Source organism: Aquarana catesbeiana, linkage group LG05 (genome assembly GCF_042186555.1).
Source record: "Aquarana catesbeiana isolate 2022-GZ linkage group LG05, ASM4218655v1, whole genome shotgun sequence".
Taxonomy (NCBI): Eukaryota; Metazoa; Chordata; class Amphibia; order Anura; family Ranidae; genus Aquarana; species Aquarana catesbeiana.
The window spans coordinates 650,122,278-650,134,907 of NC_133328.1; the positions used below are offsets into that span (position 1 = coordinate 650,122,278).

General features: G+C 47.2%; 1 protein-coding gene across 1 annotated transcript in view; it reads left to right on the forward strand.

Moving 5' to 3' along the window:
• LOC141145678 (uncharacterized) overlaps window positions 1-12,630 on the forward strand; it is a 703,163-nt gene that overhangs the window by 601,890 nt on the left and 88,643 nt on the right. Inside the window, exons 6-7 of the mRNA XM_073632527.1 lie at window positions 6,772-6,888; window positions 9,993-10,052. Coding sequence (XP_073488628.1) covers window positions 6,772-6,888; window positions 9,993-10,052 — 177 coding nt within the window. The remainder of the gene's footprint in view (window positions 1-6,771; window positions 6,889-9,992; window positions 10,053-12,630) is intronic.

The following is a 12,630-nucleotide window of genomic DNA, read 5'->3' on the forward strand; positions in this document are numbered from 1 at the left end:
CCATATCCAGTGTCACGGAACGCCCCACACTCCGCTTGAGTGCTTCCGTCATATACCGCTTCCTAAGTTCTGGAACACGAGTCCAATGGATCTGGCTATAGGAACCCCAAGAACTAGACAACACCAGTCTTGGAGTACATCAGAACTGCCTTTATTTTGAGATCTCACAGACCTTTATACAGCAGGGATGACTCAAAGCTAACCTAATTAACATGACCTAATTTACTACAAAATGTACCCAGACCAGATGACAGTCTTGTGGGCACCGAGCTTCACACATTAATACAATTAACAATACAAACAACAATCTCCCCCCTCCTCAGCCTAGACCATTCGTCTATTAGCCAGGGCTGGTGGCTAATGTGATCAGCTCTCTCAATTAACATAAACACATGTTGATAACACCAGCATCTCCTCACAGGATGTGTCCCAGCAGAATGAATCAGTCTTATCAGCAGGGGGCTGCTGGAGGAATCCCCCCTCCCTCTTCAGGGACACAAATATACAGTAAGGAGTCCCCATACAATATATACATGACTGAGTCCGATTAATACAGTTCAGACTGGATTTCTCATTCACCTCAAATGCTAGGGCCCATAATCGGTGGGCAACAGGCTTGCACACAGTCCTCTCCAACAGCCTCCGCTCTGGCCATGCCCGTGACATTTCTCCCCTTTCGGCAGGAGACTAACACAGGAGGAGACCCCAGACGGGTTGACTCCGAAGTTAGTCCACAGCTCCAGTCCTCTACTGCCTGTACCCACACAGTACCCCAAACAAATCATCCCAAACAGTGCATTACTCACCCAGCCATCCTCTGCCTCTCTCAGAGAACATATCTGCCGCTGGGGAGAGGCCCGGACTGGCCCTTCTCCCTGGAATCCTTTCTGCCGCTGGAGAGAAGACAGGGGGACTGGGCTCACTCCATCCTGCTGTTGGGGATCTGGGCCGACTGCCCAGCATCCCTGGGGTATACAGGTGGGGACTGAAGCCCCATCAACCGACACCAGATCAAGCTGCAGTTGTGAGGTGATGACTGCATTCTCTCCTTGGATCCTGATCTGCAGCTCGCGATAGACTGCCACCTCCTCACCTTGGGCCTCCACAATTGCTGCAGGTGTGGGGCAGAGGTCTTGGACCCTCTGTCCGGTTGCCAGCACTTCTGCTGGGGGTTTGCCAGGTGGTTCCTCCTCTACAGAAACATCTATTAAATCCCCAGTCTCTGGAATTGGTAAAAGTGTGGGACAGAGGTCTTGGACCCTCTGTTCAGTTACCAGATCTTCAGCTGGAGAAGTTTGTTTTAACTTCATAGATGCTGCTGGCAGAAAATCACATGTCCCTGTCACTGTTGTGGGAGAAAGGCTGACTACCTCTTCTCTCAGGAAGGCTGAAGCCACTGTTGGTGCTGGGCAGAACACAGTGAACTTTGGCCCTGATAGCAGCTCTTCTGCTGGAGGCTCATCAGGTTGTTCTTCCTCAGCAGAAAAGTCTATTAAATCCTCTACCTCTATAACTGGTGTCTGTGAATAGAGGTTCACCATCTCCTGTCCGTGGAACTCAGAAGATGCCATCAGTGCTGAGCAGAGCGCAATGAAGTTTGGCCCTAATCCCAACTCTTCTGCTGGGGGCTCACCCGATGGTTCTTCCTCAGCAGAAAAGTCTATCAAATCCCCTGTCTCTGCAACTGGTGTCTGGGGATGGAGGTTCACCATCTCCTGTCCATGGAACCCAGAAGATGTTATCAGTGCTGGGCAGAGGTTAGCAGAGCTCTGCCCTGTTGTCAGCACTTCAGTTTTGGGGATGGCAATCTCCAGATTTTCCACTGCAGATTCTCTGGCATGCTGCTGGACAGGCACATTCCTCCATCCAAGATCATCCCATGCAGAAACAGGATCATCAAGGTCAGTCAGCACTTGCTGCATCCGCCATAAGACCTCCGCCTCCATAGCTGTGGGGGCAGGTTGGCAAAGCACACTATCGCTCTGCCACATTGCCGACTCTTCAGCCAGGATTTCAGGGTTGTCAGCTGGTATTTCCTGATAGTCCCAGGCAAAGGGAGCCCAGCCCTGGCACTGAGCAATGTCTAGCAGCCGTCTGTAGGCGATCTCTAGCTCCCATTCCTGAATGGCCAGAAACTCCAAATCTTCCTGTGCCCAGTGCACTTCCGAAATGTTCAGTAGCCCTTCTCTGAAATCCATGATTTCATCCACCCGCCGCTCCAAATCACTCCCAAAGTTAGGGTCCCCTGTCAGCTTCACAAACAACAGTCCCAAGCCACCGTAGCTTAAGCCTTCCGTTGGGCTGTCATCCGCTATCCAGGGACATGCTTGAGATACATGCCACCGGAGGGCTCTGTAGCTCTCATCCAGCTTCATCTCTGCCCAGACCAGCCTGCTTAATTCAGCTGTCTGCTTCTTGTGTGGTTTTTCTCCCAAAAACCGCACCCGCAGTCCGTACTGCGACCAGTACCTTTCCTCGATGGAGGGGAGAACTTTTCCCTGGTGTCGCTGCTCACGGGCTAGCGCTTCCTTCCAGAGTTTGCAGCGAATAGAATCACACCATCCCAGCAGGACCTGCTCCGATACTGGTCCTCTGTGCTGTATCTGCATCTCTCGCAACCTCCTTCTGAATTCCTCATCCATGGCGGCTGGTATCTGTACCTCTCCTCTTCTGCTATCTGGACCTTGGATCCAGATGGAAGTTTGGATGTCCCAGACTTCAGGAAGCTTTCCCGCTGCTTGCCACCAATGTCACGGAACGCCCCACACTCCGCTTGAGTGCTTCCGTCATATACCGCTTCCTAAGTTCTGGAACACGAGTCCAATGGATCTGGCTATAGGAACCCCAAGAACTAGACAACACCAGTCTTGGAGTACATCAGAACTGCCTTTATTTTGAGATCTCACAGACCTTTATACAGCAGGGATGACTCAAAGCTAACCTAATTAACATGACCTAATTTACTACAAAATGTACCCAGACCAGATGACAGTCTTGTGGGCACCGAGCTTCACACATTAATACAATTAACAATACAAACAACAATCTCCCCCCTCCTCAGCCTAGACCATTCGTCTATTAGCCAGGGCTGGTGGCTAATGTGATCAGCTCTCTCAATTAACATAAACACATGTTGATAACACCAGCATCTCCTCACAGGATGTGTCCCAGCAGAATGAATCAGTCTTATCAGCAGGGGGCTGCTGGAGGAATCCCCCCTCCCTCTTCAGGGACACAAATATACAGTAAGGAGTCCCCATACAATATATACATGACTGAGTCCGATTAATACAGTTCAGACTGGATTTCTCATTCACCTCAAATGCTAGGGCCCATAATCGGTGGGCAACAGGCTTGCACACAGTCCTCTCCAACAGCCTCCGCTCTGGCCATGCCCGTGACATCCAGCAAGAGACATCTTCCATATCCAGCAAAGAGACATCCCCAATGTCCAGCAAAGTGACATCCCCCATATCCAGCAAAGAGACATCCCCCATATCCAGCAGAGACATCCCCCATATCCAGAAAAAGAGCAATTCCCCAAATCCAGCAAAGAGACATCCCCCATATCCAGCAAAGAGACATCCCCCATATCCAGCAAGGAGACATCCCCCATATCCAGCAAAGATACATTCCCCATATTCAGCAAAGAGACATCCCCCATATTCAGCAAAGAGACATCCCTGATATCCAGCAAGAGACATCCCCCATATCCAGCAAAGAGACATCCCCCATATCCAGCAAGAGACATCCCCCATATCCAGCAAAGAGACATCCCCCATATCCAGCAAGAGACATCCCCAATGTCCAGCAAAGAGACATCCCCCATATCCAGCAAAGAGACATCCCCCATATCCAGCAGAGACATCCCCCATATCCAAAAAAAGAGCAATCCCCCAAATCCAGCAAGAGACATCCCCCATGTCCAGCAAAGATACATTCCCCATATTCAGCAAAGAGACATCCCCCATATTCAGCAAAGAGACATCCCTGATATCCAGCAAGAGACATCCCCCATATCCAGCAGAGACATCCCCCATATCTGTCAAGAGACATCCCCCATATCCAGCAGAGACATCCCCCATATTTGGCAAAGAGACATCCCCCATATCTAGCAAAGTGACATCCCCCATATCCAGCAAAGAGACATTCCCCATATCCAGCAAAGAGACATCCCCCATATCCAGCAAGAGACATCCCCCACATCCAGCAAAGAGACATCCCCCATATCCAGCAAGGAGACCTCCCCCATATCCAGCAAAGATACATTCCCCATATTCAGCAAAGAGACATCCCCCATATTCAGCAAAGAGACATCCCTGATATCCAGCGAGAGACATTCCCCATATCCAGCAGAGACATTCCTCATATCCAGCAAAGAGACATCCCCCATATCCAGCAAAGAGACATCCTCAATATCCAGCAGAGACATCCCTAATATCCAGCAAAGAGACATCCCCCATATCCAGCAAAGAGACAGCCCCCATATCCAGCAAAGAGACATCCCCCATATCCAGCAAGAGACATCCCCCATATCCAGCAAGAGACATCTTCCATATCCAGCAAAGAGACATCCTCCATATCCAGCAAGAGACATCCCCAATGTCCAGCAAAGTGACATCCCCCATATCCAGCAGAGACATCCCCCATATCCAGAAAAAGAGCAATTCCCCAAATCCAGCAAAGAGACATCCCCCATATCCAGCAAAGAGACATCCCCCATATCCAGCAAAGAGACATCCCCATATTCAGCAAAGAGACATCCCCCATATCCAGCAAGAGACATCCCCCATATCCAGCAGAGACATCCCCCATATCCGGCAAAAAGACATCCCCCATATCCAGCAAAGAGACATTCCCCATATCCAGCAAAGAGACATCCCCCATATCCAGCAAAAGACATCCCCCACATCCAGCAAAGAGACATCCCCCATATCCAGCAAGGAGACCTCCCCCATATCCAGCAAAGATACATTCCCCATATTCAGCAAAGAGACATCCCCCATATTCAGCAAAGAGACATCCCTGATATCCAGCGAGAGACATTCCCCATATCCAGCAGAGACATCCCTCATATCCAGCAAAGAGACATCCCCCCATATCCAGCAAAGAGACAGCCCCCATATCCAGCAGAGACATCCCTAATATCCAGCAAAGAGACATCCCCCATACCCAGCAAAGAGACAGCCCCCATATCCAGCAAAGAGACATCCCCCATATCCAGCAAGAGACATCCCCCATATCCAGCAAGAGACATCTTCCAAATCCAGCAAAGAGACATACCCCATATCCAGCAAGAGACACCCCCAATGTCCAGCAAAGAGACATCCCCCATATCCAGCAAAGAGACATCCCCCATATCCAGCAGAGACATCCCCTATATCCAGAAAAAGAGCAATCCCCCAAATCCAGCAAGAGACATCCCCCATATCCAGCAAAGATACATTCCCCATATTCAGCAAAGAGACATCCCCCATATTCAGCAAAAAGACATCACTGATATCCAGCAAGAGACATCCCCCATATCCAGTAGAGACATCCCCCATATCTGGCAAGAGACATCCCCCATATCCAGCAGAGACATCCCCCATATCTGGCAAAGAGACATCCCCCATATCCAGCAAAGAGACATTCCCCATATCCAGCAAAGAGACATCCCCCATATCCAGCAAAGAGACATCCCTCATATCCAGCAAAGAGACATCCCCCATATCCAGCAAAGAGACATCCCCCATATCCAGCAAGAGACATCCCCCATATCCAGCAAGAGACATCCCCCACATCCCCCCTTATATATTTATACATGGTGATCATATCCCCCTTTATGTATTTATACATGGAGATCATATCCCCCCTTATGTATTTATACATGGAGATCATATCCCCCTTATGTATTTATACATGGAGATCATATCCCCCCTTATGTATTTATACATGGAGATCATATCCCCCTTATGTATTTATACATGGAGATCATATCCCCCCTTATATATTTATACATGGAGATCATATCCCCCCTTATATATTTATACATGGAGATCATATCCCCCTTATGTATTTATACATGGAGATCATATCCCCCCTTATATATTTATACATGGAGATCATATCCCCCCTTATGTATTTATACATGGAGATCATATCCCCCTTATGTATTTATACATGGAGATCATATCCCCCCTTATGTATTTATACATGGAGATCATATCCCCCCTTATGTATTTATACACGGAGATCATATCCCCCCTTATGTATTTATACATGGAGATCATATCCCCCTTATGTATTTATACATGGAGATCATATCCCCCTTATGTATTTATACATGGAGATCATATCCCCCCTTATGTATTTATACATGGAGATCATATCCCCCCTTATGTATTTATACATGGAGATCATATCCCCTCTCATGAGATTCCCCTCAATGTGTCCATTGCACCCCCCGGAGGCGGGTACATGGGCCATACTGGAGGCGGGGTCTTGGCATACTGATCATTACTTCCTATGACCCCGAGCCCTCCCGTCCTGTCATCAGACCCGCCCATGTGTGTGCGGTGGTCTCTGTGCCGCGCAGGTGACAGGGACATCCTTCTATATAAAATAACGATCGACTATATGTATCCCTGGAGGGGGGGGAGGGGATGGAGGTTTTGCTCTGTAATAAAATGCAGTTTTGATTTAAAAGTGTTGATTCCCATTGTAGAAGAAAAGCCGGTCCTGCCCGGTCCTTGTCATCACCGAATGATAAATCTGTGTTTTATTCTGTAGAAGAAGTCGATGGATTCTGGAGATCTGACAGTCCCAGCAGAACCCAGCGAGATCCCCATAATGGAGACCACCACAAAACTCCCGTGCTGCCGATGGCCATTAAGGCCCCCTTGCAAGGTACGGGAATGGAGGTGACACTTTGGGGTCTATTTATAAAAGAATCTCCAGAACTATTCGTCCAGCACTACTCCATGTACATTCGTTCTGTAGGAGGGATCCAGCGGGTGGGAGGATGGGGAAAAATCGAACGTTCTTCAGGTGTTTTCTCTTTGGGACTAATGTTCTTATGATTATTAATAGCATAAATCAGCGGGCGCCGCCTCTCACCTGCAGATGGATTGAGCGCTAATAGATTATGAAATGTATATAAAAGTATTATGCATAAAATAAAAGTACGGAGAATTCAGTGAAGAAACTGAACGTTCTTTTTCTGCAGAAGAAACACTTTGTGATGATCCAGAAGCAGCAGAAAGAGCGAGAACTCTGGAGCTCCGCCCACTTTTATTCCATAAAGTATTTTATGGACGGAGGAATCTGTTCCTTTCTTTTTTTTAATCAGCCGGCTGGCCGATCAAAAAAAACACGACCGATCTTTGGCCATCTTTATTGGATTACAATTAGATAGATGAGCCACAGGATAATAATAGACTGGTGATGGTGATAATAATCATATGGAATCATCATCATCAATCTATGAAATCATCATCACCAGTCTATGGGACTATCATCAGGGACCCCAAAGCACCTTCTCCCCATGCTGATGGGGACAAAGGCCTCGTCCCCACAACCCTGGCCATTGGTTGTCGGAGTCTGCGGGCGGGGGTCTTATCGGAATCTGGAAGCCCCCTTCAACAAGGGTCCACCCAGATCCCGCCCCCCTATGTGAATCTGGTACATGGTACCCCTACCTATTCACCAAAAAAAGTGTCAAAAAGTAAAAACCACATATAAAACATTTTTTGACAATTCCTTTATTAAAAAAAAAAAAAGGTGTCCCGCGATGTCCACCCATCTTCAATCACGGCGCCTGCGGACCAAAAAAAAAAAAAGGAAAATACCCCACCTCCATGGGAGGGCTCCCGCGGAATGCTGTCTTTTCGCTGTGACAGCCGTTATATAGACAAGGGCGGGTCCACACGCTGACGTAACTGGATTTTTCTTTTTTTTCTATTTTTCGGGTCCGTCGGGCGCCAGGATTGAAGATGGATGGACATCGCGGGACACATTTTTTTTCTTTTTTAATAAAGGAATTGTCCAAAACTGTGTATTGTGGTATTTACTTTTTGGCACTTTTTTTGGTGAATGGGTAGGGGTACAATGTACCCGATACCCATTCACATAGGGTTGGCCAGGACTGGGGACCCCTTTGTTAAAGGGGGCTTCCAGATTCCGATAAGCCCCTGCCCGCAGACCCCCACAACCACCGGGCAAGGGTTGTGGGGATAGGGCCCTTGTCCACATCAACATGGGATCCAAAACACCCTCCCCATGTTGAGGGCAAGCGGCCTGGTATGGTTCAGGAGGGGTTCAGGAGGGGGGGTGCTCGCTTGCTCCCCCCTATCCTGGTCTGCCAGGTTGCTAACTCGGAAAAGGGTCTGGTATGGATTTTGGGGGAGGGGACACAATGCAAATTACATTTTTTTATTTGGTGTGGAGTTCCCCTTAAGATCTATGCCAGACCCAAAGGGCCTGGTATGGACTGGGGGGGGGCACTGCACGCCATTTTTTTCTTAATTCTGTCATAGGGTTCCCCTTCACCACTTCAATACACTGTATTATATACTGTACACTGATTGCACTGTATATATAGTCTACACTGAATGCAGAGTATATATACACTATACTATTTATACTATATATATATATATATATATATATATATATATATATATATACTGATGATCCCATAGACTGGTGATAATGATGATGATGATCCCATAGACTGGTGATGATGGTGATCCCATAGACTGGTGATGATGATGGTGATCCCATAGACTGGTGATGATGATGATCCCATAGACTGATGATGATGATGGTGATCCCATAGACTGGTGATGACGATGGTGATCCCATAGACTGGTGATGATGATGATCCCATAGACTGGTGATGATGATGATCCCATAGACTGGTGATAATGATGATGATCCCATAGACTGGTGATGATGATCCCATAGACTGGTGATGATGATGATGATCCCAAAGACTGGTGATGATGATCCCATAGACTGGTGATGATGATCCCAAAGACTGGTGATGATGATCCCAAAGAATGGTGATGATGATCCCATAGACTGGTGATAATGATGATGATGATCCCATAGACTGGTGATGATGATGGTGATCCCATAGACTGGTGATGATGGTGATGATCCCATAGACTGGTGATAATGATGATGATCCCATAGACTGGTGATGATGATGATGATCCCAAAGACTGGTGATGATGATCCCATAGACTGGTGATGATGATCCCAAAGACTGGTGATGATGATCCCAAAGAATGGTGATGATGATCCCATAGACTGGTGATAATGATGATGATGATCCCATAGACTGGTGATGATGATGGTGATCCCATAGACTGGTGATGATGATGATCCCATAGACTGGTGATAATGATGATGATCCCATAGACTGGTGATGATGATGATGATCCCAAAGACTGGTGATGATGATCCCATAGACTGGTGATGATGATGATGATCCCATAGACTGGTGATGATGCTTGCTAGGTATGAGCTCGGTCTTTGGTGTGAACATTGGTTGGGTCAGACAGAACTTTGCTTGTCCAGGCATTCATCTGAACCCTTTTGTTGGGACCCAAACGTCATGTATTCCACCATTACTATACTGTGTATGACGGCTTCCTTCCTGTCAGTGATGGAGAAGGAAGCCGGAGGAGGTAGAAGAGTCTCTCCATGACCAACCTCAGTGATCCTAAGGTACTCTTCTGTCAGATTGGCTCTGTACACAATGTCTGAGGACTGCTCAATTCACAGGCATTGATGGGAGACCCGAGGGGCTGAAAAATTACCCGATTTGCCCCATTCTCACAACAGTTGGTTGACTCGCCCAGAACGAATGTACATGCCGTTTCTCTGGATGAATATCTGTACACATTAATTATAATTAGACCCGTCATGTCTGTGGGGTCGTCTGCCGCCATGTTCTGACAGATCCGTCACTTTACTAATACCGATCATCTCTTCCCTCTCCACAGAAATGTACAGGAGGAGGTTCAGGAACAGAATCAGTCAATGACATCCCCGCCGATGATGAGGTAATCGGGGGTTCTATGTGTTATTCCCGGGGGGGACATCAAGAAATTCTGCTCCCTCCCCCTCAGAGTGATATTTCATTGTCTAGTACACTGACCCCTTTATATATCCCTACCTATTACTTCCTGTACAACACTGAGGGAGGTGTGACCCCTGGCAGGAGATTTCCCTTCACTTCCTGTCCCATATTGTAATATTATTTTCTAGCTGATCTATTTGTGTGCGGTCATTTACTGACTCTTGTGGGTGTTAGCCGTCTTCTCCAGGTGTTTAAAGCTGATAATTTAACTCATCCATTGTTAAAATACAACCACACTAAGCGAGTGTGTCCCGTGTGTCCAGACGGCGGTGTTATGTGCAACTCACCCCCCGTACAGTGCAGCAAGTTCTAAACATCTGATGCCGGTGAGAGCACTCAGACCACGGCCGATCACTCGCACTCCAGCTCCTCCATTCAGTAAACATCTTAGATTATTTCCAGTAAAGGCAAGGCGTTCTGTGATTGGAGTAGGGGAGATTGTGTTGTGCATCCACCCCCTCCTCCAATCCCCGGGTGCCTTGCATGAAGTTGGGGGTAAGTTGCAATTGCCATAAAAATTGATTGTAAGGTTTTTTCCACTGGAGGTATTCGATGATGTTGGGAGATTGAAGGATTCATTGTGAATGGAAGGGGGAGGCTTTTTTGTTTGGGGCCATAAAGTTGCCCAGATGGCAGCACAGACATCACTCCTGAGGAAGTCATATTCAAATTCAATGTGTTGAGTGGGGAGGGTTTTTGATGTGATGCAATGGGGTTGCAGGAAAGAAGCTTTCTCCGTCTACGGCTGGCCTTACTCTCCTAATCTGTCGTCATTAGTGATGGGCCGAACAACCCCCTCCCCGGTTCGGTTCCCACCAGAACTCCCAAATGGGGAAAAAGTTTAGCCTGAGCAGCAAACCCTATTAAAGTCTATGGGACCTGAACATGAAAAAATCAAAAGTCCCCATTTTGAAGGTTATTTGCAAGTAATTGGCCATAGAAGGTGCCCGGGTACTGGCCTGGGGGACAAGTATCAAAGCAAACATTTTTTTTTAAAAACTATTGTTTTTTCAGGAGCAGTGATTTTAATAAATAATACAGTAAAAAATGAAAATGAAAAATTCCTTTATCTATAGTGCCCGGGGAGTCCCCTTAGTCTGCCTGTAAAGTGGCACATCTCTACCATGTATAGAACCTGCTGCAGCAAAACTGACATTTCTAAAGAAAAATAAAATTTAAATTGACTTTTGGTTGCAAGCCCATACAAAAAAAAACAAAAAAAAAACAAACAGTGTGGGGGTCCCCCTTCCCAGTCCATGCCAGGCCCTTTTGGTTTGGTATGGATTTTAAGGGGAACCCTAATGCCAAAATAAAAAAAAAAAAAATGGTGTGGGGCCCCCCTAAAATCCACACCAGACAATTATCCGAGCATGCAGGTCAGGAAAGGGAGGGGACGAGCGAGTGCACCTCCCCCCCTCCTGAACCATACTAAGGCTACTTTCACACGGAAGCGCCACTAAAACAGCACTAAAGTGCCGGTCGTTTTTGCGCTGCTTTAGTGGCATTTTAGCAGCGCTTTTTGGGTGCTAGCGGGCCTTTTTTTTTTAGGTCCCGTGATAACGAGATCTTAAAAAAAGAACAAGGACCTGTTTTGCGGCGCTTTCACATCCCTTTTAAGGCGCTTTCAACCATTTCAATGGGCAGGGTCGTTTTGGGAGCTTTATTTATAGTGCTCCCAAGTTGCCCTAAAGATGCTGCTTGCAGGACTTCTCCTAACGTCCCACAAGCGCACCGCTCCAGTGTGAAAGCACACATTGAAGTTACATAGTAGGTGAGGTTGAAAAAAGACACAAGTCCATCAAGTCCAACCTATGTGTGTGATTATGTGTCAGTATTACATTGTATATCCCTGTATGTTGTGGTCGTTCAGGTGATTATCTAATAGTTTCTTGAAGCTATTGATGCCCCCCACTGAGACCACCGCCTGTGGAAGGGAATTCCACATCCTTACCGCTCTTACAGTAAACATGGAAAGGAACAAAGAAAAGCGCCTCTGAGTGCAGGTATTTGTTTAATGACAACAATAAGTTATCCAAACTTACAGCTTAATAAGGAGAAAACCGGCTACATAAGGGGAACGGCTCCAGGATTAGCCCCGGCGTCCATGCCATGGATACGGTGATGAGGATCAGAAGAGACGGCTTCGGTCCCCCGTAGGAGAGAGTAGACTGCTGTGCTGGATGGAAGTTCCGTGATCCAAGACGAGGGCGCTCGTGGGCGTGTGGCATCACTGGAGTGAAGAGAACCACAACGCGTTTTCCGAGCATGTGCGAAGTACCCACTGGGCATGCATGCGCACTCCTTTATCAAGTGTAGGGCAGACAGGGAAGACAACTGACTTATATAGCTCCGCATAGAAGGAAGAAAAACACTACAGCTCATGGGTTAAACACAATTAACTGGAACGGAGTATTGAGAATTATGTTTGAAAAACAAAAACAGAAACGAAAACAAAAAACAAAGAGCAAAAAGCCCGCTAACAAGGAAGGGGGGGGGCCCGA